This window comes from Aquarana catesbeiana, linkage group LG07 (genome assembly GCF_042186555.1).
Source record: "Aquarana catesbeiana isolate 2022-GZ linkage group LG07, ASM4218655v1, whole genome shotgun sequence".
Taxonomy (NCBI): domain Eukaryota; kingdom Metazoa; phylum Chordata; class Amphibia; order Anura; family Ranidae; genus Aquarana; species Aquarana catesbeiana.
In genome coordinates, this window is record NC_133330.1 from 112,918,891 (window position 1) to 112,943,765 (window position 24,875).

The 24,875-nt window shown below is 41.6% G+C and overlaps 1 protein-coding gene across 7 annotated transcripts in view; it reads right to left on the reverse strand.

Moving 5' to 3' along the window:
* Nucleotides 1-24,875, reverse strand: part of SGSM3 (small G protein signaling modulator 3) — a 746,342-nt gene that overhangs the window by 108,432 nt on the left and 613,035 nt on the right. For all 7 annotated transcript variants that reach the window (XM_073592651.1, XM_073592650.1, XM_073592644.1 and 4 more), the window contains 2 exons: nucleotides 20,022-20,092; nucleotides 3,300-3,348 (listed from right to left, as the gene is read on the reverse strand). In XM_073592651.1, coding sequence (XP_073448752.1) covers nucleotides 3,300-3,348; nucleotides 20,022-20,092 — 120 coding nt within the window. The remainder of the gene's footprint in view (nucleotides 1-3,299; nucleotides 3,349-20,021; nucleotides 20,093-24,875) is intronic.

The window sequence follows — 24,875 nt, forward strand, 5'->3', positions numbered from 1 at the left end:
TGTAAAAATGCATATAAAAGCAAAGGAGAAGGCCTTCAAAAAATACAAGGTTGAGGAATCATCATCAACATTCAGACTTTATAAAGAATGCAACAAGAAATGTAAGGGTGCAATAAGGACGGCTAAGGTAGAACATGAAAGACACATAGCGGAGGAGAGCAAAAAAAAAATCCCATTTATTAAAGTATGTAAACAGTAAAAAAGGGAGGACAGACCATATTGGCCCCATTAAATAATGGGAAGAGGAAGGGCATCTGGTTACAAAGGATGGGGAGATGACGAAGGTATTGAATTGATTCTTCTCCTCAGTCTTCACGAGGGAATAAAGGGGCATCAGTAACCAAAACTTTAGTGTTTATTCTCATCAAAGGAAGCACCTCCATGGTTAACAGAGGACAGAATTAAAATTAGACTTGGGAAACGTAAGATTAATAAATTACTGGGACCAGATGGCTTGCACCCGAGGGTACTTGAGGAACTCAGTCAAGTAATTGCCAGACCATTGTTCCTAATTTTTACTGACAGTCTACTGACTGGAATGGTACCAGCTGATTGGAGAAAAGCCAATGTAGAACCAATATTTAAAAAAGGGCCCAAAATACTTCCCTGGGAATTACAGACCAGTTAGCCTAACATCAATAGTATGTAAACTCTTGGAGGGGATGATAAGGGACTATATACAAGATTTTAGTTATGAGAACGGTATCATTAGCAGTAATCAGCATGGATTAATGAGGAATCGTTCTTGCCAAACCAATCTATTAACCTTCTATGAGGAGGTGAGTTGCCATCTAGATAAAGGAAGGCCCATAGATGTGGTGTATCTGGATTTTGCAAAAGCATTTGACACAGTTCCCCATAAACGTTTACTGTACAAAATAAGGTCCGTTGGCATGGACTTTAGGGTGAGTATATGGATTGAAAACTGGCTACAAGGGTGAGTTTAGAGGGTAGATATAAATGGGGAATACTCGGAATGGTCAGGGGTAGGTAGTGGGGTCCCCTAGGGTTCTGTGCTGGGACCAATCCTGTTTAATTTGTTCATAAACGACCTGGAGGATGGGGTAAACAGTTCAATCTCTGTATTTGCAGACGATACTAAGCTAAGCAGGGCAATAACTTCTCCGCAGGATGTGGAAACCTTGCAAAAAGATCTGAACAAATTAATGGGGTGGGCAACTACATGGCAAATGAGGTTCAATGTAGAGAAATGGAAAATAATGCATTTGGGTGGCAAAAATATGGATGCAATCTATACACTGGGCGGAGAACCTCTGGGGGAATCTAGGATGGAAAAGGACCTGGGGGTCCTAGTAGATGATAGGCTCAGCAATGGCATGCAATGCCAAGCTGCTGCTAACAAAGCAAACAGAATATTGGCATGCATTAAAAAGGGGATTCAGTTCAGAGATAAAACAATAATTCTTTGGCTCTACAAGACTCTGGTCTGGCTGCACCTAGAGTATGCTTTCCAGTTCTAGGCACCAGTCCTCAGGAAGGATGTACTGGAAATGGAGCGAGTACAAAGAAGGTCGACAAAGCTAATAAAGGGTCTGGAGGATATTATTTATGAGGAAAGGTTGTGAGCACTGAACTTATTCTCTCTGGAGAAGAGACGCTTGAGAGGGGATATGATTTCAATATACAAATACCATACTGGTGAACCCACAATAGGGATAAAACCTTTTTGGCGGAAGGGAGTTTAACAAGACTCGTGGCCACTCATTAAAATTAGAAGAAAAGAGGTTTAACCTTAAACTACGTAGAGGGTTCTTTACTGTAAGAGTGGCAAGGATGTGGAATTCCCTTCCACAGGCACTGGTCTCAGTGGGGGGCATCGGCAGTTTCAAGAAGCTATTAGATAAGCACCTGAACGACCGCAACATACAGGGATATACAATGTAATACTGACATATAATCACCTACTATGTAACTCCTGATTCCTTTGCCTATGTATCTGAATTGTGTGCCAAGCACTGCAGGTTGTCTATTAATAGCCAGGAACCAGTGCTAAAATACAGGGAAACCCTATTTTTTACAATCTATGTTGCTGAGCCTGTTAGGGTTCAGGATGCACTTGTCAAGGTGGGCATTAATCCAAAGGGATCTTCAGGGTCTGGGAACCATAGATATGGACCATGGCCCCGCAGCTGTATAGTACCCTGCAGCTAACACACATTGCACTTTGTGTCAAGGTAAGCACCTAATGCAGGATAAAGTGCCTGAAGCCAGCACAGGGGTCGGGGTACTGTCCCAAAGGTACACAGTGGGGTATCAATCTGGAAAATTTTAGATGGTCTATGGCAATACACAGTCAGATTTTGACCGATTTTATGTTTAAAAAGGCAACAAAAATAGCCCAAGGACTCCAGCAAAAAAATAGAGTCTCATTGAGTGGGTGAGGTTTATGGGTTTATATGAGCATGCAGTATGGGTGGCTCCAGCAAAGTTTTTTTTGCCAGTGTATAATCACCTGAAGATAGCTTGTATATAACCCATGGTCTATAAATACAAGTCCTGTATTGTACGAGTAAGATAAAGGTATTTACACTGCTAATCATTACCAATGTTATGCAATATTAGTAAAGACAGAGGGCAAGCAACATTTAAAGCCAGCCATAGATGGTTCCATGTATGGGCAGGCTGAATGTACGGTACAACCAACCCGCTACATTTTCCATGCTATTATCGCTAGCGACTGTTACAGCCGCTAGCAATAATAACTGTGTTCTCCTGGTAGGGTTGGCTTCCCCTGCCCCAAGCATCCCCCCCCCCGCCCTTAATAACTCATGCAATCTTTATCTCAAAAGTGGTAAATTCAGTAAACACATGCCTTGTTAATAATTAATGTTTTGCAATATATGGCACTTAAATTTAGAGTTATTTTTGATGTTCTATTACATTCTTTTCACAGCCCAACATTTCAAGAAGCAGGTTGTGCTGTTAATTAAAGCATACAGAAATATTGAAAACATTCTTAACCTGGCCAAACACTGTTTTGTAAACCAGCTGTGCACCATACTGCACCTGGGCTGGTGCATTACACAGACACCTTTATAGGCTGCTTGTACATTGGTCCAGAATTTTCTTCTCAGTTTGGCTAAGATATTCCCAAAGTGCAAGCATTCGGCTTTTCAGAAATAAATGGGCCAAACTGACTTGCAATACAACACCTTATTTCTTTGGAAAATAAGCCCAGGGCTATACAGTCTCATTGTCTTTTCAGGAAAGAGTAGTTTGATTGACTTGCTTATTCAGCTGCCTCGGTGAAAGCCAATATAGTAATTACAAATACCTACTCGGTATAGTAACTCTTCTGGAGTTAATACTTTGCCATCTTCATCTAACCTGCAAAAGGATGAACACATACTTACAAAACATGCAAACAGGACAAAACAAAGTCATAAAGCCTTTAGTTAAAAATAAGACCATTTCAAATTAGGATTTGTTAAATTTAGTGAATAAAACAAATTAAGTTATCTACTTGCTGCACCCTATGACAGCATATAATTTGCAGTTCAGTTGAAACCTTGAAAAATGTAGCGCCCATCTCTTACAAAATAACATGAATCTCTCCTATCAAACATGGGAGGTAAAGTTGCTTTCCAACAAACAAAAAATTCCTCTTAATCCAGCGCTGGGGGATGATGGCTACAAACCACTTGAGGCATACCTCGGAAAAGTCATAAACCTTTCTCACAGTTTGTTATTAAAAGATTTATTGTGAAATCAAAGTAAAAAGATTTCCAAGAATGGAAAGGGTTAAAATATGGCTGACAATGTTAAACATCATGCTTGATTATGAACCTCGATCTCACCCAATCCTCGGAAAGCTGACTCCGGCATATCGGAGCCAGTGCTGGGGGCGGTCAAAAAGCTGTGTAGGTGCCAGATGTTGCATGGGCATCCACCCAATGTAAAGGATAACAGACCACTGGTTGAACCTGTAAGGGTCAGTGATGTAGACAGGCCCCCAATAAACTGGGCAAAGGACTCCAAACCACCGGATGGTACAGCTGGTGTAGTCGGGCGGTGCGCCGGATGTGAGGTTACCAACACAGATTTATGTCTGACCAACTCACCACAACAAGGCTTGGATGCAGTAGAAGAGCAGATGGAAGGCTTTCAGCAGGCTGTAGTCATGACAACCCACTTCGGGCATGGCCCTTTATCAAATCACGGGACTTGGACAGCCTGGAAAGTTTAAATAGGAACTACGGGGCATGGAAATTAGGTCCTAAAAGGGAAAAAACTTCCCTTTGGCTTCCACAGGAACCAAGCACCATAACATTATCATCTTACAACAAGGCACACAATCAATAAATAATTGAAAATAATGATAATAAAAGATAAAATACAATAAACCAAACTTAAACCTAAAAATTAAGACACAAAACCCAAAAAATAGAAATTGATAACAGGTTAATATAATATAAAGTATATGTGTTTGGATTATAATTATCCTATCGAGAAGGCTAAAGATTTTTGGACCCATTATGCACATACCATCACATTGAAGAATATTGTCAATGGCCAAGGGAGATAAAACGGAAAAAAAAAAATAGGAAGGGAGGGTAATAAAGAAAAAAATAAAAGGAGGGGAGATAATAACGGATAGGAAGGGGGGAGGTAATAAAGAAAAAACATATTATTAATAAATTATATGATTTAAAATCTACCGCAATCAATACTTGTGCTCAATGAAATCTAAAAACTAAAAATAAAATATGAAAAAAATATATAAAAAGGGTGAAACGTATGCAGATATAAAAAGTAACTCAAATGTGCGCTAGATCCTAGGTCACAAGGTCTCATCTGGGTGGAGGAGTTGTGACGTGTGACGCGTTGTTGACGTGTGACGCGACTTGCATGCTGGGACATGGCGGCCATTTAGTGGGTTGGCAACGCTGGACGTTTCCTACAATGCCTATATTAACCTGCTGAAATGTGAGTGCAAAACTTTTTAGTTTTTTATCAATAAACTAACATTTGGATGTCTGCACTATGAGGAGTCTCTTTTTTTTCTTAACTGGGTATTGAGACTGTGAAGGAGATACAGAGTCATCCCTGTGCTTAATATCCATGCTTGTTAACATCTACCTATGGGTAAGAGGCAGTGTGTTTGGGCGACGGTGTCGGTCTCTTCTCTTATTTGATACCTCAAGACACATCCCTTTGGCTTATTTCGGACTTTTTAAAAGTGGATTACATTTATATGTTTTTGCCAGTTGAGTCTGTGCCAGCAATATATTTTGGGTTCATGTTTGACTTTTTTCGCTTCACCATTTTCTATATATTTTGGTTGTGTTTTGTCCATGCATATTGTGATAGTTGCGGTTTAATACTAATTTTAATTTAAGATATTATAGGCTCCCAGCGCAACAAATTTGGGTTTTTCTAAGGTCTCAACTGCTATGGTTGGAATTACATGAGACATACATTGCCTTGAAAAAGTATTCATACCCCTTGAAATTTTCCACATTTTTGTCATGTTACAACCAAAAACGAAAACGCGTTTTATTTTAAATGTGATAGACCAACACAAAGGGGCACATCATTGTGAAGTAGAAGGAAAATGATAAATGGTTTTCAAAATTTTTTACACATAAAAATCTGAAAAGTGTAGCGTGCATTTGTATTTAGCCCCTTTACTCTGATACCCCTAACTAAAATCTAGTGAAACCAATTGCCTTCAGAAGTCAACTAATTAGTAAATAGTAATCTCAGCATAAATACAGCTGTTCTGTGAAGCCCACAGAGGGTTGTTAGAGAACCTTAGTGAACAAACAGCATCATGAAGGCCAAGGAACACACCAGACAGGTCAGGGATAAAGTTGTGGAGAAGTTTAAAGCAAGCTTTAAACATCTCACGGAGCACTGTTCAATCCGTAAATCCAAAAATGGAAAGAGTATGGCACAACTGCTAACCCACGAAGACATGGCCATTCACCTAAACTGACAGGCCGGGCATTAGAGGAGCAGCCAAGAGGCCCATGTTAACTCTGGAGGAGCTGCAGAGATCCACAGTTCAGGTGGCAGAATCTGTTCACAGGACAACTATAAGTTGTGCACTCCACAAATCTGACCTTTATGGAAGAGTGGAAAGAAGAAAGCCATTGTTGAAAGAAAGCCATAAGGGCGGCGCATGCGTGGCGCGAACCGAGGAGGAAGCAAGGGCTGAGAGCTCCGTGAGCCGTGGCGACGAACGGCACTTCCCCGGGGCCATCCACACAGAGTTTCACTCCGATTCTTCCCAGCACCCCTGGAGGAGCATCCAGCGCATGCCAGGACCCAAAAATCGCTGCAGTAAACCAGCCCAACGATCACTTACGACCTACTTGTTGAGAGTGAGAGAGAGCAACATGCAGGCCCAAGATGGCGCCTGGAGGACACAGTCACAGGCACACCATCCTGCTGCAGCTTCCTCACCGTCACAGTCCCTGGGAGACTGTGAGTATTCTTTACAACTTACTAAGGCAGATCTGGATGAGAGTCTCACTCTAATGTATGACAAGATTGCCCAGAAATTCCAATCAGAGCTGCATAAATCTACCAACACGTTGTCTCTTGAGATTGCAGCTCTGGGGAGCAGAACTGATTTGCTGGAGACCAAACATGACAAGCTGTCCCTAGTGTACTCAGATCTCAGAAAGGAGCATGAACCCCTGTCTGAAATGGTCCTGCAACTCCAAGCTCACATTGAGGACCTAGACAACAGGAATCGACGCAATAATCTTAGGGTGCGTGGAGTACCTGAATCGGTTACCGATTTATTACCTGCTATTCAGAAGCTATTTCAATCTCTCCTGCCTGACTCCCCTTTGATGGCCTTTTCCTGTGATAGGATTCATAGGGCCCTGCCCCTCCCCCTCCTCCGGAGAAGCCTCCAGGAGACATAGTGCTCTGCTTCAAGGACTTCTTGATCAAAGAGGACATCCTCAGGGCCTCAAGAAACACCCCCAATATTCGTCTAGAGGGAACTCCTGTTCAACTTTACCCGGATATCTCCCCCACTACCCTTGACAAGCGCAGGAAGATGTAAGAGGTTACATCAGTCCTACAGTCTGCAAGTATTCGCTACGGATGGCGCTTCCCCTTCAAGCTTCAGGTGCCCCATAATGGCACGACCTATACTGTGACCACGATAGCAGAAGGCAAGGAATTGCTGGTGAAGCTGGGCCTCCTAGACGCGGCTTCCCTGCCCAGGCTACCGTCCACTCCACGTCACTCAGCTATTTGGGCTACCCCACCACCCAGAAGAGATCGCCGAGATCAACGCCGTGACTAACAGCTACTCTCATTTTTATCTTTTTGTCACATCTTTCTACCTTTTTCTTTTTTTTGTCTCCTTTTGTTTTTTTCCCTCAAGGTGGAGAACTATGATCCTCTCCCACCATGCTTTGATACTCCATGACTCTCCCGGCTCATTGCGGATTCCCGGTTGCGTCCGCTTGATTGACCCTACACTCTTCACCATTGGGGGCCTGCTGGCTCTTCATCTGTTTAGTGATGTCAGAATGGGTGGATCCCTCACAGGTAAACTCTCAGATTACACGGACACAAAAACTCAGAGTGTTGGACCCCTTGGTCCGAATGGACACCTCTTTTTGGGTCTATGGGATGTCTTTCCCCATGACCCCCCTAGATTATGTCTGGCCATTTTTTGGCCTGGCTCTCAGTTTCTTTGTTCCTTTTTGTTCCTGGTTTTATTTTTTTGCTTTTTTTTGTGCTACTCACATCAGAAGGCTCCGTCCTAGTGATACATGTGTTGCTGTTTCAGATTGAATTTGCACATATCCCTGTAAGGTTATACACCTTAGTTGTGTCTTACCTTGGGATAGATTATACTGTTGTGTGGGCGCCCCCTCTCGACCTGGACCCCTTTTTGATCCTAACTATCCCACTATTAATACACCATGGGTATTAAAGTAATTTCCCTGAAGGATTTAATTCCCCTCAAAAAAGTCGAAAAGCATTTAAAGCTTATAAATCTCTTGGAGCTGATGTTATTCTACTTCAGGAGACACATTTCTCCAGGGATAACCACCCATCGTATTTGGATAAAACTTTTAAACAGTGTTACTTCACCACCTATGGGTCCAGGTCTAGGAGGGCTGCTATCCTCATTAAAAACTCGGTGCTGTTTCAGGCTCAACAGATATATAAAGATCCAGGCAGTCGATTTGTGATAGTACAGGGTTCCATCCAGAATAAACAGTTAACCTTGGCCTCAGTGTATGCGCCTAATGCCTCACAGGCTACATTTTTTAAAGAATTTTTCCAGACCCTGGATAGATTCCACTCCCCCCACATGTTAATTGGAGGTGATTTTAACTTAGTAGCCCACTCAGGGCTAGATAGAAGCCGAACATGCCCTACCTCTAAGGCCTTTCCCAAATCCCTTCAACATTCCCTGAAGACCTCTCAACTAATAGATGTCTGGAGGGCCCATAACATAGGCTCTAAAGAATACACTTTTTATTCCCACCCCCATGATAGCTACTCCCGCCTGGATTATATTTTCTGCACTCCTTCTCTGACAGTGAACTCTACCTCAGCCAATATACATATTTGCCCCTGGTCGGACCATCACATGGTCTCCACCTATATTTCTTGTCTAGGCCTCCCACATGCGGCCAGGTCCTGGCGCCTTAATGACGCACTACTTACTGACCCTGTGATCCTGACTCAGCTGTTGGAGCGCCTCAATGAATATTTTAGGCTCAACAATGTGGAGGATATTTCTCCCATCTCCCTTTGGGCAGCCCATAAAGCTGTGATGAGGGGCCACCTAATAGAAATCTCCACTACTCAAAAACGCCAAAAACAAAAGGAGACTCATAAACTCACCTTAGAACTAGAACAACTGTATCACAGACACACTCAGACACCTTCACAGGAATTGCTCCTCAAGATCACTGAAAAGAGAAGGGCCCTAGATGACATACTTTCAGGACACATAGAAAAATCTCTTCGATGGTCCAAAGCCCGCTTCCTCCTTCATAGTAACTCAGCTTCCACGATGTTTGCGCGTAAGCTCAAACAGTCCACCCAACCGACCCACCTTTATAAATTGAAAGATCATAACGGCAACCTCACCTCCTATCCCAAACACGTTCTAAATATATTTTCCTCCTTCTACCAGAAACTATTTTCAGGCCCAGACCCTTCTCTTCCTCCTCCCACACAGTCTTGGTTAGATACCCTCTTGCTTCCTCAGCTATCAGAGGAGCAGTTGGGAATCCTCAATGCCCCCTGTTCGTCAGAGGAAGTTGCATCTATCATCTCCTCCTTTAAACCCTCCAAAGCCCCAGGCACTGACGGATTCTCTGCCGTCTACTACAAAAAATTTTCTGAATCTTTACTTCCTACACTGACTAACCTGTATAACCATATTCTCAAAGGGAAACAATTCCCGAAGGAAATGTTGCTAGCGAACATGTCCCTCATTCCCAAACCAAGCAAAGATCATACCCTTCCCCAAAATTTCCGCCCCATTTCTGTTATAAATAATGACCTAAAGATATTTGGACGAATTTTGGCAGACAGACTGGCTAAAGTTATAACAACCTTGATATCCCCCAACCAAACTGGCTTTATCCCATCGAGGCAGATCATGGATAACATTCGTTTAGCCACCAATATTCTCCAAGACGCTCATATGCACTCGAACCTAGTATTACTTTTGAGTTTGGACATAAACAAAGCATTTGACAGTGTTCATTGGACGTATCTGGACACAGTGTTATTAAAATTTGGATTTAGTGGGGCATTTATACATGGCTTTAAAGCCCTTTACCATCACCCCAGTACCCGTATAAAGCTTCCGGGATGTAACTCAGACTATGTTTCTCTGAAATGTGGCACTAGACAGGGGTGTCCCCTCTCCCCTCTTTTGTTTGCGCTTGCCATGGAGCCCCTGTCTAGATCCATCTCCAATGACCCGAACATTAAGGGATACACGAAAGGTGGTCGGGAATTTAAACTTAGCCTTTATGCGGACAATGTACTTTTATTTATTTCTGACCCTCTAGTCTCCCTCCATAATCTTATGTCCTCCCTTGACTCCTTCCATAAGTTAACGGGCCTAGGTGTTAACCCCTCCAAGTGTTCGGCTTTGCCCATTCACCTTCCACAACTTCTATGGACTACTCTTAAAGAAAAATTTAGGTTCTCATGGAATCATGTTTCTTTGCAATATTTAGGTATTAAACTAGCCCCTTCTCTCAAACAGATATACTCCTTAAACTACCCTCCAGCTTTCTCTAATGTCAAGCACCTTTTAAATCAATGGTCCTCATATCGTATATCATTCTTAGGAAGTATCAAAGCAGTTAAAATGAACATCCTCCCTAAACTTTTATTCCTCTTCAGGTCCCTGCCTCTGTATGTCTCTCGCTCAGCTTTGCAGATGATCCAGACGGATCTGCTCAGGTTTATATGGCAAAACAAAAAACCCCGAATGGGACGTATATTGATGTATAGAACTCAGGTGAGGGGGGGGGCTTGGGATGCCCGGATCTATGGAAGTACTTCCTGGCATCCCGCCTTATCCAATTGGCGCAGTGGCATACATCCCCAGCCTCTATACCATGGCTACACTTTGAGCGGATCTCGGTGGCTCCTTATTACCTCCCGGGTCTTCTTTGGTCACGCTCCATATCTCCAAAAGACATCACCCCTCTTAATAATATAGTAGGCCAATCACTTTATCTATGGTCCCTCTACTCTAAGAAGTTTAAATTACAAATCGGGTACGCCCCTTCTATCTTCCTTATTAGGAGAACCCTCATTCCCTCCGGCCTTTTCCTCCGCATCGTCATTCTTTAACTGGATTGCGAAGGAATTGGTGAGCCTTAAATCTTTGTTGCAGGATGCCTCCTTTTGTTCTTTCGCTCACTTGCAGCAAACCCACGCTCTGGGTCGATCCGAGTTTCACCAATACGTGCAAATAGGACACTTTTACTCTGCACTTATTGCGGGCGGAGTGGAACTGTCGAAGACTTCATTTGAATTTCTATGTGGGGAGGCTTCGAGGGATAAGGGGACCATCTCCATACTTTATAGATACCTTAACGATTTCAACTCCCCCCAAAAATCTATGGCAATGGAGGCATGGGAGGCTGAGATGGCCCAAGAGTTCTCTGCTGAGGACTGGCAGGATATGATAGATAACATGCACAAATGTACACGCTCTATATCCATAAAGGAAACGGTACTCAAACTTCACACAAGATGGTATTACACTCCGGACCGTCTCTACAGAATGTATCCTCTGGTTCCTGGCACATGCTTTAGAGGATGCCAGGACAGGGGTATGCTGTTGCACACATTATAACACTTCTCTCTGGAGTATAGATTACCTTGACCTGTCAAATGTGTCTGCTGTTTGCGGAGCTCCCAGCTGTCCCCCCCCCCCTACAGAAATTAATTCACACTCTTTTTAGTGCAATTCATTGGGCAATAGCAAAGAACTGGAAACGTTCCCATGTATCTTGGTCGCAGGTGATTTCGCGTATGGAGTCCATTAGGACTATGGAAAGAATACATCATACTCTCCTGGACTCCATGCACATTTTTGACCGTAAATGGAATATTTGGACGGCCCACCTGCTTAGTGACAGACTAGGGGATCCTTTGGTCCCAGCGGCCGAAACACAATAAGTCTGATTATAGTCTTACTTGATATAATCGATCTGACGAGTGCCTTAAATGTTCCATAACCTTTATGTTCAAGGAGTTGTTGAATATAGCATCCTTGTTGAATGATGGCACTTTTAATATGCTAGGGTTGCACATATGTCACAATTGTGCGTTTCTTTTTATTTTCTTTTGGTTTCTTGTTACTTTCTGTATTCTTTTTTTTCTGATTTAATGGGTTCATTATGTACTGTTTTGAGAAATGTTGATTGCATTGTGTGGGATATAATTTTAAGCTGTTACAGGCTTGGCGGCCAATGTACTTCTTGTTTCCGCTATGCTTGTACACCCAGATGTTAAATCATTCTGCAATAAAAACGTTTGTAAACAAAAAAGAAAGAAAGCCATAACAAGTCGTGTTTGCAGTTTGTGAGAAGCCATGTGGGGGAAACAGCAAACATGTGGAAGAAGGTGCTCTGGCCAGAAGAGACCAAAATTGAACTTTGGCCTAAAAGCAAAACGTTATGTGGTGGAAAACTAACACTGCACATCACCCTGAACACACCATCCCCACCATGAAACATGGTGGTGGCAACATCATGTTGTGGGGATGCTTTTCTTCAGCAGGAACAGGGAAGCTGGTCAGAGTTTATGGGAAGATGGATATAGCCAAATACAGAGTGATCTTAGAAGAAAATCTGTTCGAGTCTGCAAAAGACTTGAGACCGGGGTGGAGGTTCACCTTACAGCAGGACAACGACCCTAAACATACAGCCAGAGCTACAATGGAATGGTTTATATCAAAGCATATTCATGTGTTAGAATGGCCCAGTCAAAGTCCAGACCTAAATCCAATACAGCATCTGTGGCAAGACTTGAAAATTGCTGTTCATAGATGCTCCCCATACCCCAAAAGACTTGCAGCTGTAATTGCAGTGAAAGGTGGTTCTACAAAGTATTGACTTAGAGGGGATGCATACAAATGCATGCAACACTTTTCAGATATTTGTAAAAAAAATTGAAAACCATTTATCATTTTCCTTCCACTTCACAATTAAGTGCCACTTTGTGTTGGTCTATCACATAAAATCCCCAAAAAATAAATTTACATTTTTGGTTGCAACATGACAAAATGTGAAAAATTAATACTTTCAAGGCACCATCTTAATGGAAAGAAAGGGCAAAACAGGAGCTGACTGGAGGGAAGGACATTAGAAAACCATCCATAACAGCCATTGAGTGTATACCAGAAGGCTCCCTTACTGCCATTGAAAGATTTGTTTGTTGTGCAGAATGAAGAACTTTTGGATATACAGACAGGGTCGACAGAGACAGCGTACCATTAAGAGAGGTGAAAAGCGACAAAATAAGGCCAGGGGACCCCGGGGAGTGTAGACAGGTATGCTCAAGACGTCTTATGAAAAGGAATAGCGGAGATACGTCGAAGAGAGGAAATCTAATCTCGCAATTGCAAATAATGGAAGTGTTCCTGCTGTGGGATCGTCTCCCAGAGGACTTCTCAAGACAAAAACGAGAGCATGGTGAGAAAATGACACACCCTGGTAAAGCCATGGGAGGTCCACCAGGAGAAGGAACAAGGCTGTTCTAACCCTGGTGGAAAAAGGGGATTATTAATGATTGGTAAAAGAGGCAAGAAAAGGGACATCAAATTTCCCGAATATCGAACCGAACCCTTCATAGCTTAAAGCTGTGTGCTTAAGAAGGCTCAGCGTCAGAGGGTGTAATTTACGAGGAAGCCAAAAGCAATGCCTGCAAATAAATCGGGGCGCAATTCAGTAGTTCCAAGAGCACCCACAGCGGAATGTCAGAGGTAGCATGTAACATGGATAATTGAGAAATCAGGGCTGCCAGATATTTGGCCATATTAGGGGCTCCCAGGCCACCTTGCAATTTATGGCTATAGAGTGTCAATCTGGGTTGTCGATATCGGTGCTCAGCCACGGAGGACGCCTCAAGCCCCCTCAAGCCCATTTGCCGTTGGATGCCTGTTTAAAAAACTGCTGTGAAGGGAACCGCTTCCTTAGGACATTTACATTGTGCCTTTTCCAGGAATTAACCCTTCAGATTCCGTTGTCCTTCTCCATCTTTATAATCTGTACTGGCTGGGAGACCTTTATGGTCCCGATCAGGTTTAGCAATTGGTTCTATTTAAGGGCCTGTTCAAGTACTTTATTATACTCCTGTGGTCACCTTTTTGACATTGAGGTCCCCTCCCCCATGAGAATCCCTTACTTCTAAAGTTGGCACCAGCTCTATTTTATGCGGGCATTTATGCTATAGGGTTGCACTGCAGCTTGAGTCCACCACAATCATTTGCCTTTAAATACTCCTGAAGAAGCTCACATTTGAGCGAAACATGTTGAGCAAGTGGCAGATTGTTATGGCACCTATAAGTAGCTGCTTTATGTAGCATTGTATAATGTTAATGACTCTATGTTCAAATTATTCATGTTTAAGCGCTTTTTTATGTCTCTTTCTTTCTGTGTGAGACATAGATATTTTTAATCTTTATTTAATAAAAATTACAATTTTATAACTGGTACGGAAATTATTGCTTAATCACCAAGTTAAGAAGCACCTTAAAAGTCCCAGGGGAAAAGGGAATTTATCTCTTTTCCCCTATCCCCGTTAGGCTAATTTAGCCTTTGTCCTTACTTTACAGATAATTATGGGATGTGGTGCTGTCAGTTGACTATTTTTGTCCTTCCTAAATTTTTGGCGCAATTCAGTAGTTCCAAGAGCACCCACAGCGGAATGTCAGAGGTAGCATGTAACATGGATAATTGAGAAATCAGGGCTGCCAGATATTTGGCCATATTAGGGGCTCCCAGGCCACCTTGCAATTTATGGCTATAGAGTGTCAATCTGGGGACTTTGTGGCATTTATGAGCCCAGATAAACTGAAGGATTTGGTTCTGTAAAAGACGTAGAAAGAAGGAGGGGATGTGTATAGTCAAATCCCGAAAGGAATAGAGGATTCTCATTTTGACTGCATGGATTTGGCCTATCCAAGAGAGGGAGGGGAACTGCCAGGAATGAGAGGTCAAGGAGCGCAGCAAGGGATAGTAGTTGGCTGAGAACAAGGTGTCCTAAGAATTAGTGAGTTTAATCCCCATGTAATCTATGGAATCGGACGCCCAGCAATTAGGGAATTGTATCTAAATGCATAACCAGGTCGTCAGGATGGGTAATATTCAGTGCCGTGGTTTTGGAAAGATTTATACGAAGTTCCAAAATAGCCGATAAGTTATTCAACGTTGCTTGTAAGTTGGGAAGAGTGATAAGAGGACTTGTTAGAAGCAGGAGGGCATCATCCGCATAATTTTTTTTTTTTCCCAGTAAAACCAACACAAATAAGTGGTCATCTTTTAAAGGCACCTTTAGGTGTGGGGGACAAAATTGTGCCTATTGCCAATTTATAAAGGGTTACATAGTTTTTACATAGTTACATAGTAGGTGAGGTTGAAAAAAGACACAAGTCCATCAAGTCCAACCTATGTGTGTGATTATGTGTCAGTATTACATTGTATATCCCTGTATGTTGCGGTCATTCAGGTGATTATCTAATAGTTTCTTGAAGCTATCAATGCTCCCCGCTGAGACCACCGCCTGTGGAAGGGAATTCCACATCCTTGCCGCTCTTACAGTAAAGAACCCTCTACGTAGTTTAAGGTTAAACCTCTTTTCTTCTAATTGTAATGAGTGGCCACGAGTCTTATTAAACTCTCTTGGAGATACAATTATATCTTCATCAACAGGCAAACCCCACAAAATCCATTCCTTTGTGAATTGCAACACTCGTTATGTTATATATGTTATAACCTGCATGGTATGTTCTGTGCAGTATGTTGGAAGAACAATTCACAGACTTAAAGATCGATTATACGATCACCTTTATGTTATAGAAAAAAATCATAACACGAATGTTGCACGGCACTGGAATGAAGTTCACAATAGGGATACCTCTAGTTTAGCTATTCAAGGCATTGATAAAATCTTGAGACCACCTAGAGGTGGAGATAAGTTTAATTTGCTATGTAAACTAGAGATCCGGTGGATTTTTATTTTGAATACTAGGCTCCCGTTCGGGCTCAACTTCGAATGGGATGTGTCCCATTTTTATCAATAAATTGAATAGCATCTATGTTGGATGAAATACGTTTCTCCAACCAAACTATTTAATTGAATATCTATTTCTCATACACTTTTATGGTTTCTATTTGTTTGTTTTTGGACATTGCAAAATAGCTTAGTCCCTTGGATACATAAATTCCTTTTCTTTTCTCCCTAGAGGCAACATAGTGACGCTATGGATATATGATAGTAACAAAAATGTTGATTTACGTTACTACTTTCATACTTAATTCACGTTGATTTACGTTACTACTTTCATACTATGCAATAGTTATACTATGGGTGACATATGTTCTGACAGTGTATCATGTACATGAATATGGGCTCCTTCACCTCCCTGTCAATGTTTGGCCTCTTCATTGTCAATTTATAAACATTGGTAGATGGTTTAACTTTGTAGTAGTTTTGGATCTGGGTATTAACAACGGTGTCAGACACATGACTTGTTGTTCTATTTGCAGCGAGTGGAGGGAGACTCTGTTTACCTCCGGAGCCTGTTCTAGGTATGTTTGCGTTTGATGGGAAGTAAAACACCATAAAATAGAGGGCTAAGCACACATAGGGCGCTAGTTTGGTAGTTTTGATAGTTCTGACGGTTTTGGTCCTGATATGAATATGACACTATTTGGATACTAACACTGGTAATTAGTGCATTTTATTATGTTGTAAATCTATGCTGCTATAGTGTAGTTCTATATAGACGTTATTATGAACTATTTTTGCCCCCCCCCCCCTTTTTATGTACTATAGCACTAAACATGGTTCTTTGGCTCTGTTTGAGGTTTAGTTTTTCAACTTTCAGCTTTTGAATTTTTTCAGCGAACTTTCATCCATAATATAATATATATTGTTCGCATAGCAAATAATCGGTAGCCAGTAATAGCTAGATAGCTGGATAGATGGTTTGATTCCATGACTGCAGCAAACGGAAGGAGACTTTGATCATTTTCAAGGTTTAATCTAGGAATACTCTTGTTTGATAAACAATACTACACAACAGGGGGTTTATTTAGCCCCAAAAGGTATTCTTATTTGACTGATATTTCCCTTTCTTTGTTTTGTATGCTAAGTAGCGGGCCTGTTGAATCATGCTGTCTTTTTCTTTTTTCCGTTTATGGATTTATAGTATAAACACACGTATATGGCAGTAACTTGAGATGGTAACAAATGCATTAATGCATATAAATGTGCTTCGAGTTCTAGCGACTGTTTCTTGTTGATTTTTTGTAACAACTTTGTGTTAAAAACAACTCAGGCTGCATATTTTATATGCACTGCTAAGAACAGTCCTTTACATTGACACGTGTATTGAAGTGTGCCTCCTTACTATGTTTTCCTAGTACACTCTACACTGCTACCATTATATTAATTTTCCCATTATGACATAAATATTGATGGGGGATATAACTATATATTACTATAGCTTATAGTTTACAGGTGGTTTCTCCAAGCTATGCAAATAACACAAGCTTTTTTCAGAATGCGTCTTGTAAACATTTTTATTTATGTTTATTTTCACTTCCATTTGTTTTCATTCCTTTTCATGTGTGCTTTTCATTGTTGGGATGTTCGGCCCATGTGATGTGATGTTCAAAAAGTGTGTCCTTTTAATTGGTAATTGTTTAATGAATTAATTATTTGATTGCTTCACTACCAGCCTTTCATTGGAAGTTTTTTACTCAGTTTTTCTACTTATTTGTATTCGCACCTATGTACACTATAGCTATGAGTAAGCATCTTTGTATGTGAAACGCGTTAGCTATTGCTATTCTCTGATCGTTTTGATGGCTATTGTTGGATTTTATATTCATGAAATAAAGATGTCCTCTTCCAGAGTGCAGCAGTCCGGGATTTTCTTGCTTCTATAGACTTGTGCACAGTCTGCACCTGACATTCATTGAAGGTGGAGGTTTTTCTGTTACGGTTCGTAAGGCTTGGAGAGCGGCATACCCTTCTAATGGGTCCTAATATATCACAGACTCATCAAAGCATGCATTGCCAAGCTGCAGCAAGGCTAGCAGACCATTAGCACACATTTAAAAAAGTATTTAGTCAAGAAATACAACTATAATTCTAGCACTCTTGCGTATGTGTTCCAGTTTTGGCCACCAATCTTCAGGAAGGATGTGCTTGAACTGGAGAAAGTCCAAAGAAGGGCAACAAAGCGAATTATGGGGCTGGAAGACCGCAGTTATGAGTAACAGCTACAAAAGTTAAGCATGTTCCCCACAGGTTTAAGGCCTAAGAGGGCAATGTGATACTGGTATGCAAATCCTTGAATGGCGTATCTAGCTAAGGGAGGAAACTTTTTAATCTTAGGTCTCTAAAAAGGACATGTGGCCTTATTCTCCCTGGAGATGAGACACTTAAGAGGGGATATGATCACAATATACAAATCCTTAAATGGTGACTCTAAGGAAACTGTTTAACCCCTTCCCGCCGACCGTACGCAGATATGCGTACTCGTCTTTCCGGGGTTATACCGGGAAGATGCCCGCAGCTGCAGGCATCATCCCGGTACCGTTGTTTACAGCGGGCGATCGGCTACCCGAGTATAACAACCGATGCGGCTAAAAGCCGCTCGGTTGTTATACCGGAGGAGCGGGAGGGGACATCCCACCCTCCCGCCGCTGTTACCGGGCCTCCTGTGCGATCGGGAGGCCCGGTGTCCAAACGGGTACCTTCGGCGGCTGGAACGAAGCTGTGGACGGCTTCGTTCCAGCATTTCTCGTTGTAAACGCGGAAGCGACGTCATGACGTCACTTCCCGTTTACTCGGCTGCCAATGGCGCCGAATTTAAAAAAGTACACAGTATTCAGAATCGCCGTTTTCGGCGATCTGAATACTTTGAAGTGTAAAGGAGGGATGGGGGGTCTTTTAGACCCCCATCCCTCCATAAAGAGTACCTGTCACCACCTATTACTGTCACAAGGGATGTTTACATTCCTTGTGACAGCAATAAAAGTAAAAAAAAAAAAATTTTTTTTTAAAAACACAATTTATAAAGTAAAAAAATAAATAAAATAAATAAAAAAAAAAAAAAAATTTTTTAAAGTGCCCCTGTCCCCGCGAGCTCGCGCAGCGAAGAAAACGCATACAGAAGTCGCGCCCGCATATGTAAACGGTGTTGAAATCATACATGAGAGGTATCGCCGCGATCGTCAGAGCGAGAGCAATAATTCTAGCCCTAGACCTCCTCTGTAACTCAAACCTGGTAACTGTAAAAATTTTTTAAAGCGTCACCTATGGAAATTCATAGGTACCGTAGTTTGTCGCCATTCCACGAGTGCGTGCAATTATAAAAGGTGACATGTTTGGTATCTATTTACTCGGCGTAACATCATCTTTCACATTATACAAAAAAATTGGGGTAACTTTACTGTTTGGATTTTTTAAAATTCATGAAAGTGTCCCTTTTCCAAAAATTTGCGTTTAAAACACCGCTGCACAAATACCGTGTGATATAAAATATTGCAACAATCGCCATTTTATTCTCTAGATTCTCTGCTAAAAAAATATATATATAATGTTTGGGAACTCTAAGTAATTTTCTAGCAAAAAATATGGATTTTAACTTGTAAACACCAAATTTCAAAAATAGGCTTACTCATGAAAGTGTTAATATGGCCCCTAATGTAGACATGCAGCCACACAATGAAGTTGGATCAATCTTAAACCGCATAAGGGGTCCTTTACTGTTAGAGCGGCAAAAATGAGGAACTCTCTTCCACAGCTGGTGGTGTCAACAAGGAGTATATATAAATTAAAAAATATTGAGATGTGTTTCTCAGCAAACACAATGTACAGGGATATGAAAATTGGTAGCAGTAAACACACACACAGTAACTATATGTAAGAGTTTATAATATCCATTTTTTTTTTACTATATAGCATATGCAATCTTGGTTTTACAAATAAAAATATAATAATACAAGGCAAACAATTCCCAGCACACTATGGTTTACCTAAAGAGCAAAAGAGTAGCTTGCTTTGCAGCTCATTTTAACTGAAACTTGTGACTCTGATAAGGGATGAGTCACTTTTCGAATTATTCATTTCAGTTCTGTACTCATCTCTGACATGTCATTCTAGTTTTGCTATTATTATTACGGTCCTGACCATAAAAACACAATGTTTACAAAACCACTATACATTTAGTTTGTTATATACAAACGCTATGATATACAGTAATATAATAAAACAACCCCCCCAACCCCAAACGTTACCTATATGTCTTGCAGAGAACAAGGCGAGAATACACAGAGTCAAAGTCTCTTTCTACTTCTCGGCTGGCAGCCTTTAAAAAACAAATATATTAGTATCTCTAATTGCAGAATAAGGTTTACATCAGGACCCTATCTGCTTTACAAAACTGTCCACAGAGATAGAATTTAAGGCAGGTTTCTATAGAGATGCATTAAACCTGTTTGTGTTTTAATAAAATAAACATTTGCTCTTTGTTTCATTAAATACTGTCAAGCAAAGCATCACACAGCAGCCAGTTAGAAAAAAAAAAAAAAAGACATGATCAGGCCTACTGCCTGATTATTTTGTTAATATAAATAACTGCACATCACTTTTTCTTTATGTATATATAACCACAGTGTTTACTCTTTTTTTTTTTTTTTTTTGTAGAACTTTATTGAAATATCATGAGTGACATTTTAATAGAATTCTATTCACTGCAGTGGTGTTGAGTTACAGTGGTTAGCATTGCAACCAGCTGCGCTGAAAAAATTTACTGCATTTGGTACTTTAGAAAGAATAGGAAAACATTCCATATCTTGGAGGACAGTACAGGATACAGGCTGGATATTTATTGACCCTAGGCTATAGGCTGTAACCTTCAGGAGATTGAACACTGGCAAAGATTTTGAACACGCTTCCTGGGTGTACCCCTATAACCCTGCCCCAATTTCAGAGACCCCAGTGTGCTTGTTACCCTATAAAAAAAAAAAAAAAAAAAAAAAAAAGGATCCTGTTCCTTTAACCACTTCAAGGATTTGCCCCAAGGCCCCTTTCACACTGCCGTGACTTGAAAGTTGCATGATTTTGCCGCAATTTTGACACGATTTTAGGGAATGCCTGTGCAATCTTAAGGTCTATGGACCTCAACTCGCATCAAAGTCGGACCAAAATAGTACAGGGACTACCTTGAAGATATGAATGGTACTCATTGGAAATCGTTGGGTACGACTTGTCATGTGACTTTGCAGCCCCAAGTCGCAGGACTAGTCACACAAGTGTGAAAGAAGCCTTAATGACCAGGGCATTTTTTTTGGATACGGCACTGCGTCGCTTTAACTGACAATTGTGCGGTCGTGCAACGTTGTAACCAAACAAAATTTACGTCCTTTTTTTTCCACAAATAGAGATTTCTTTGGGTGGTATTTGATCACCTCTGTGGTTTTTATTTTTTGTGCTATAAACAAACAACAATTTTGAAAAAAAAAACCAAAACTTTTTGCTATAATACATATCCAAAAAATATAGATATAAAAAAAATGTATTCATCAGTTTAGGCCAATATATATTCTACATATTTCTGGTAAAAAAAAAAAAAAAATCGCAATAGGTGTATATTGATTGGTTTGCGCAATAGTTATATCGTCTAAAAAAAAGGGGATAGATTCATGGCATTTTTGTTTTTTTACTAGTAATGGCGATGATCTGTGATTTTTAGCAGGACTGTGACATTGCGGTAGACAGATCAGGCATCTATTTTTTGACCACTGACATTTATACAGCGATCAGTTCTATAAATAGCCTCCGATTTCTGTGTAAATGTCACTGGCAGGGAAGCAGTTAACAATAGGGGGCGATCAAGGGGTTAACTGTGTTCCCTCAGCGTGTTCTAACTGTAGGGGGGATGGGCTTACTGGAACATGACCGATCACTGGGAACAGTAGATCCCTGTCATGTCGACTATAAAAAGACAAAAAAAGAATCCTACATAACTGGTTAGTGAACCATGAAGGCAAACCAACCCACCGATTCGTCCTTAGGGCGGTATATCTCCCAGAAAGCATACAGCCTGAGACAAAAAAAAAGGGGGGGGGTTAAGAGATAACCCTAAGAAATAGTCAAAGGAGATCAGCCACGGTATATTAGATTAATAGAAGCTTTATTGGTGAAGTACAAAAATTATTTGACAATATTCCAGTCCAGGTGGAACAACCCTAGCCTGGTTAAACAGTGTTCATGTAATTTGCAAAAAATTCATGAATTGTTAATATAAAAAGAAAAAGATGAAATACACGTCCCAGTGTAAGAAACACGGACGGTAGCACTAACATGCCCCCACAAATCTTGATGACCCCCAAGTCCGAGCGATAAGGCAGAATTGCCTACTATTCACGCCGGAGGTTTGGACTGATTAAACGGCTCATATGGGCGGCACAGTGGTATAGTGGATAGCACTTTCGCCTAGCAGTAAGAAGGGTTGCTGGTTCGAATCCCAACCACGACACTACGTGCCTGGAGTTTGCACGTTCTCCCTGTGCCTGCGTGGGTTTCCTCCGGGTACTCCGGTTTCCTCCCACACTCCAAAGACATGCTGGTAGGTTAATGGATCCTGTCTAAATTGTCCCTAGTATGTATGAATGTGAGTTAGGGACCTTAGATTGTAAGCTCCTTGAGGGTAGGGACTGATGTGAATGTACAATGTATATGTAAAGCGCTGCGTAAATTGATGGCGCTATATAAGTACCTGAAATAAATAATAATAAATTTGACATCTACTTGATATCCACCTGGAGGCTATTTGGGCTATTCAAGCCGCACCTCACAGACATTACCTCTGCATGTGTCCTGCACTATGCCTGGGATGATCGGATTCTTCCCTTAAAAACCAGCAGTTTTAGGCACCATCTTCTAATGATATAACGGCTAAAATTGCAGACACTAACCAAGCTAATGCCACAGCCCAGTATCATCAATTGATCTAAAGGACATTTCATCAGATTGAATCTGGAAGTCCATCCTTGACATACAAAGACTCATAGCTGCGATACGATAAGACGCCCATACACGGGCCAATATTGTTCAATTTCATTCCCGTTTTGTTGTATGCAGCCAAGCTTGAGACTTTGCTTATCGGTGGAAAGAAATGAGCTTCACGTTCGAGTCGAACCCATGCTCGACTCGAACATCGGCTGTTCGATCATTCGCCGAATTGCGAACGTTATGGGCTGTTCGCGCCAAATTCGTGCCAAATTCGTGTTGCTCGTCACGGCCCATAATTCACTGCGGCATCGCAGTGCATTGCTGGCTGATGATTGGCCAAGCATGCACTATGACCCGCTTGCTTGGCCAATCACAGCGCCATCAGTAGAGAGAGCTGTAGTTGGCCAAAGCCAGGGTGGCTTTGGCCAATTATGGCTCAGGGGGTTTAGAACACGCCCCACACTATATAAGGCCGCCTGCATGGCGGCCCTGTGTAGTGTGTTCCAGCGTGCTTAGACAGACAGAGAGACAGTGTCATTTCATTTGAGTTAGGTAGATTAGGCAGGACAGTCAGTGAGTTATCTGCACTTACAGTGTATTGTGTATATATATATATATATGCATCCCAGGTGTTGTGTATATATATATATATATATATATACATATACATACACACTGTATTCAGATTAGCTAGATCCATTCCTGTTATCTTCCTACTGACAAGCAGGCTTGTCTTGTTACAGTATTTACAGTTACCTGAAGAAAATTGCTGGTGTTCTTTTGATCCTATTGGTACCACAGTCAGGCAGCTAGACTATTTACAGTTAGTGTAGTGCGTCCTCCTCACAGTGTTCAGTTAAAGCTACAAGTTAGTTTAGTGTGACCTCTGCACAGTGTTCAGCTAAAGCTACAAGTCAGGGTATTGCGTCCTCCTCACAGTGTTCAGCTAAAGCTACAAGTTGGTGTAGTGCGTCCTCCTCACAGTGTTCAGCTAAAAATACAAGTTAGTGTAGTGCGACCTCTGCACAGTGTTCAGCTAAAGCTACAAGTTAGTGTAGTGCGTCATCCTCACAGTGTTCAGCTAAAACTACAAGTTAGTGTAGTGCGACCTCTGCACAGTGTTCAGCTAAAGCTACAAGTTAGTGTAGTGCGTCCTCTGAACAGTGTTCAGCTAAAGCTACAAGTTAGTGTAGTGTGTCCTCTGAACAGTGTTCAGCTAAAACTACAAGTTAGTGTAGTGCGAGCTCTGCACAGTGTTCAGCTAAAGCTACCTGTACAAGGTTGGTGGTGTTTTCCTGATCCTATCACTACCACAGTCAGCTAAATAAGCTACAAGTTAGTTTTTTGCAAGCTCTGCACAATGTTCACCTAAAGCTACCTGTAGAAGGTTGGTGGTGTTTTCCTGATCCTATCACTACCGCAGGCAGCTAAATAAGCTACAAGTTAGTTTTTTGCGAGCTCTGCACAGTGTTCAGCTAAAGATACCTGTAGAAGGTGGGTGGTGTTCTCATACTACAGGCAGGCAGTTAATTTTGCTAGCTGCAGTATCAGTATATATATATATATATATATATATATATATATATATATATATATATATATATATATATATATATATATATATCTCTATCTATCTCTATCCCAGCTTAGTGCAGCTACAAGCCGTTAGTATGTCTGGAAGGCCAACAAGGAGATACAGACAGTCACAAGCCAATAAAAGAGGGCAAGCAGGCTCTGTGTCTAGAGGCAACAGTGCTGGTCGTGGAGACGGTGCATCCTCATCAACACGTGGCCGTGGGACACGCTTGACCTTTTTTTCGGCAGCTGGCCGTGTTGAGCGGCAACATGCGGAAGACGAGTGGATGACCAAGCCGTCCTCATCCTCCTCATCCTCTCTCACCCATGCTCAGGGTACTTTGTCTGGCAAAGCAGCTGCCAACGCGGCCTCTTCCCTCGGCTCAATGGCATCAGTGACTCCTTCCCTAGCCCCACCATGTCCTCTTGAGGAGTCCCTCGAACTGTTTGACCACAGTGTTGGGTACATGCTCCAGGAGGATGCCCAGCGTTTAGAAGGCTCTGATGATGACACTGAGCTAGATGAAGGCAGTAACATGAGCACGGACAGAGGGGGTGCC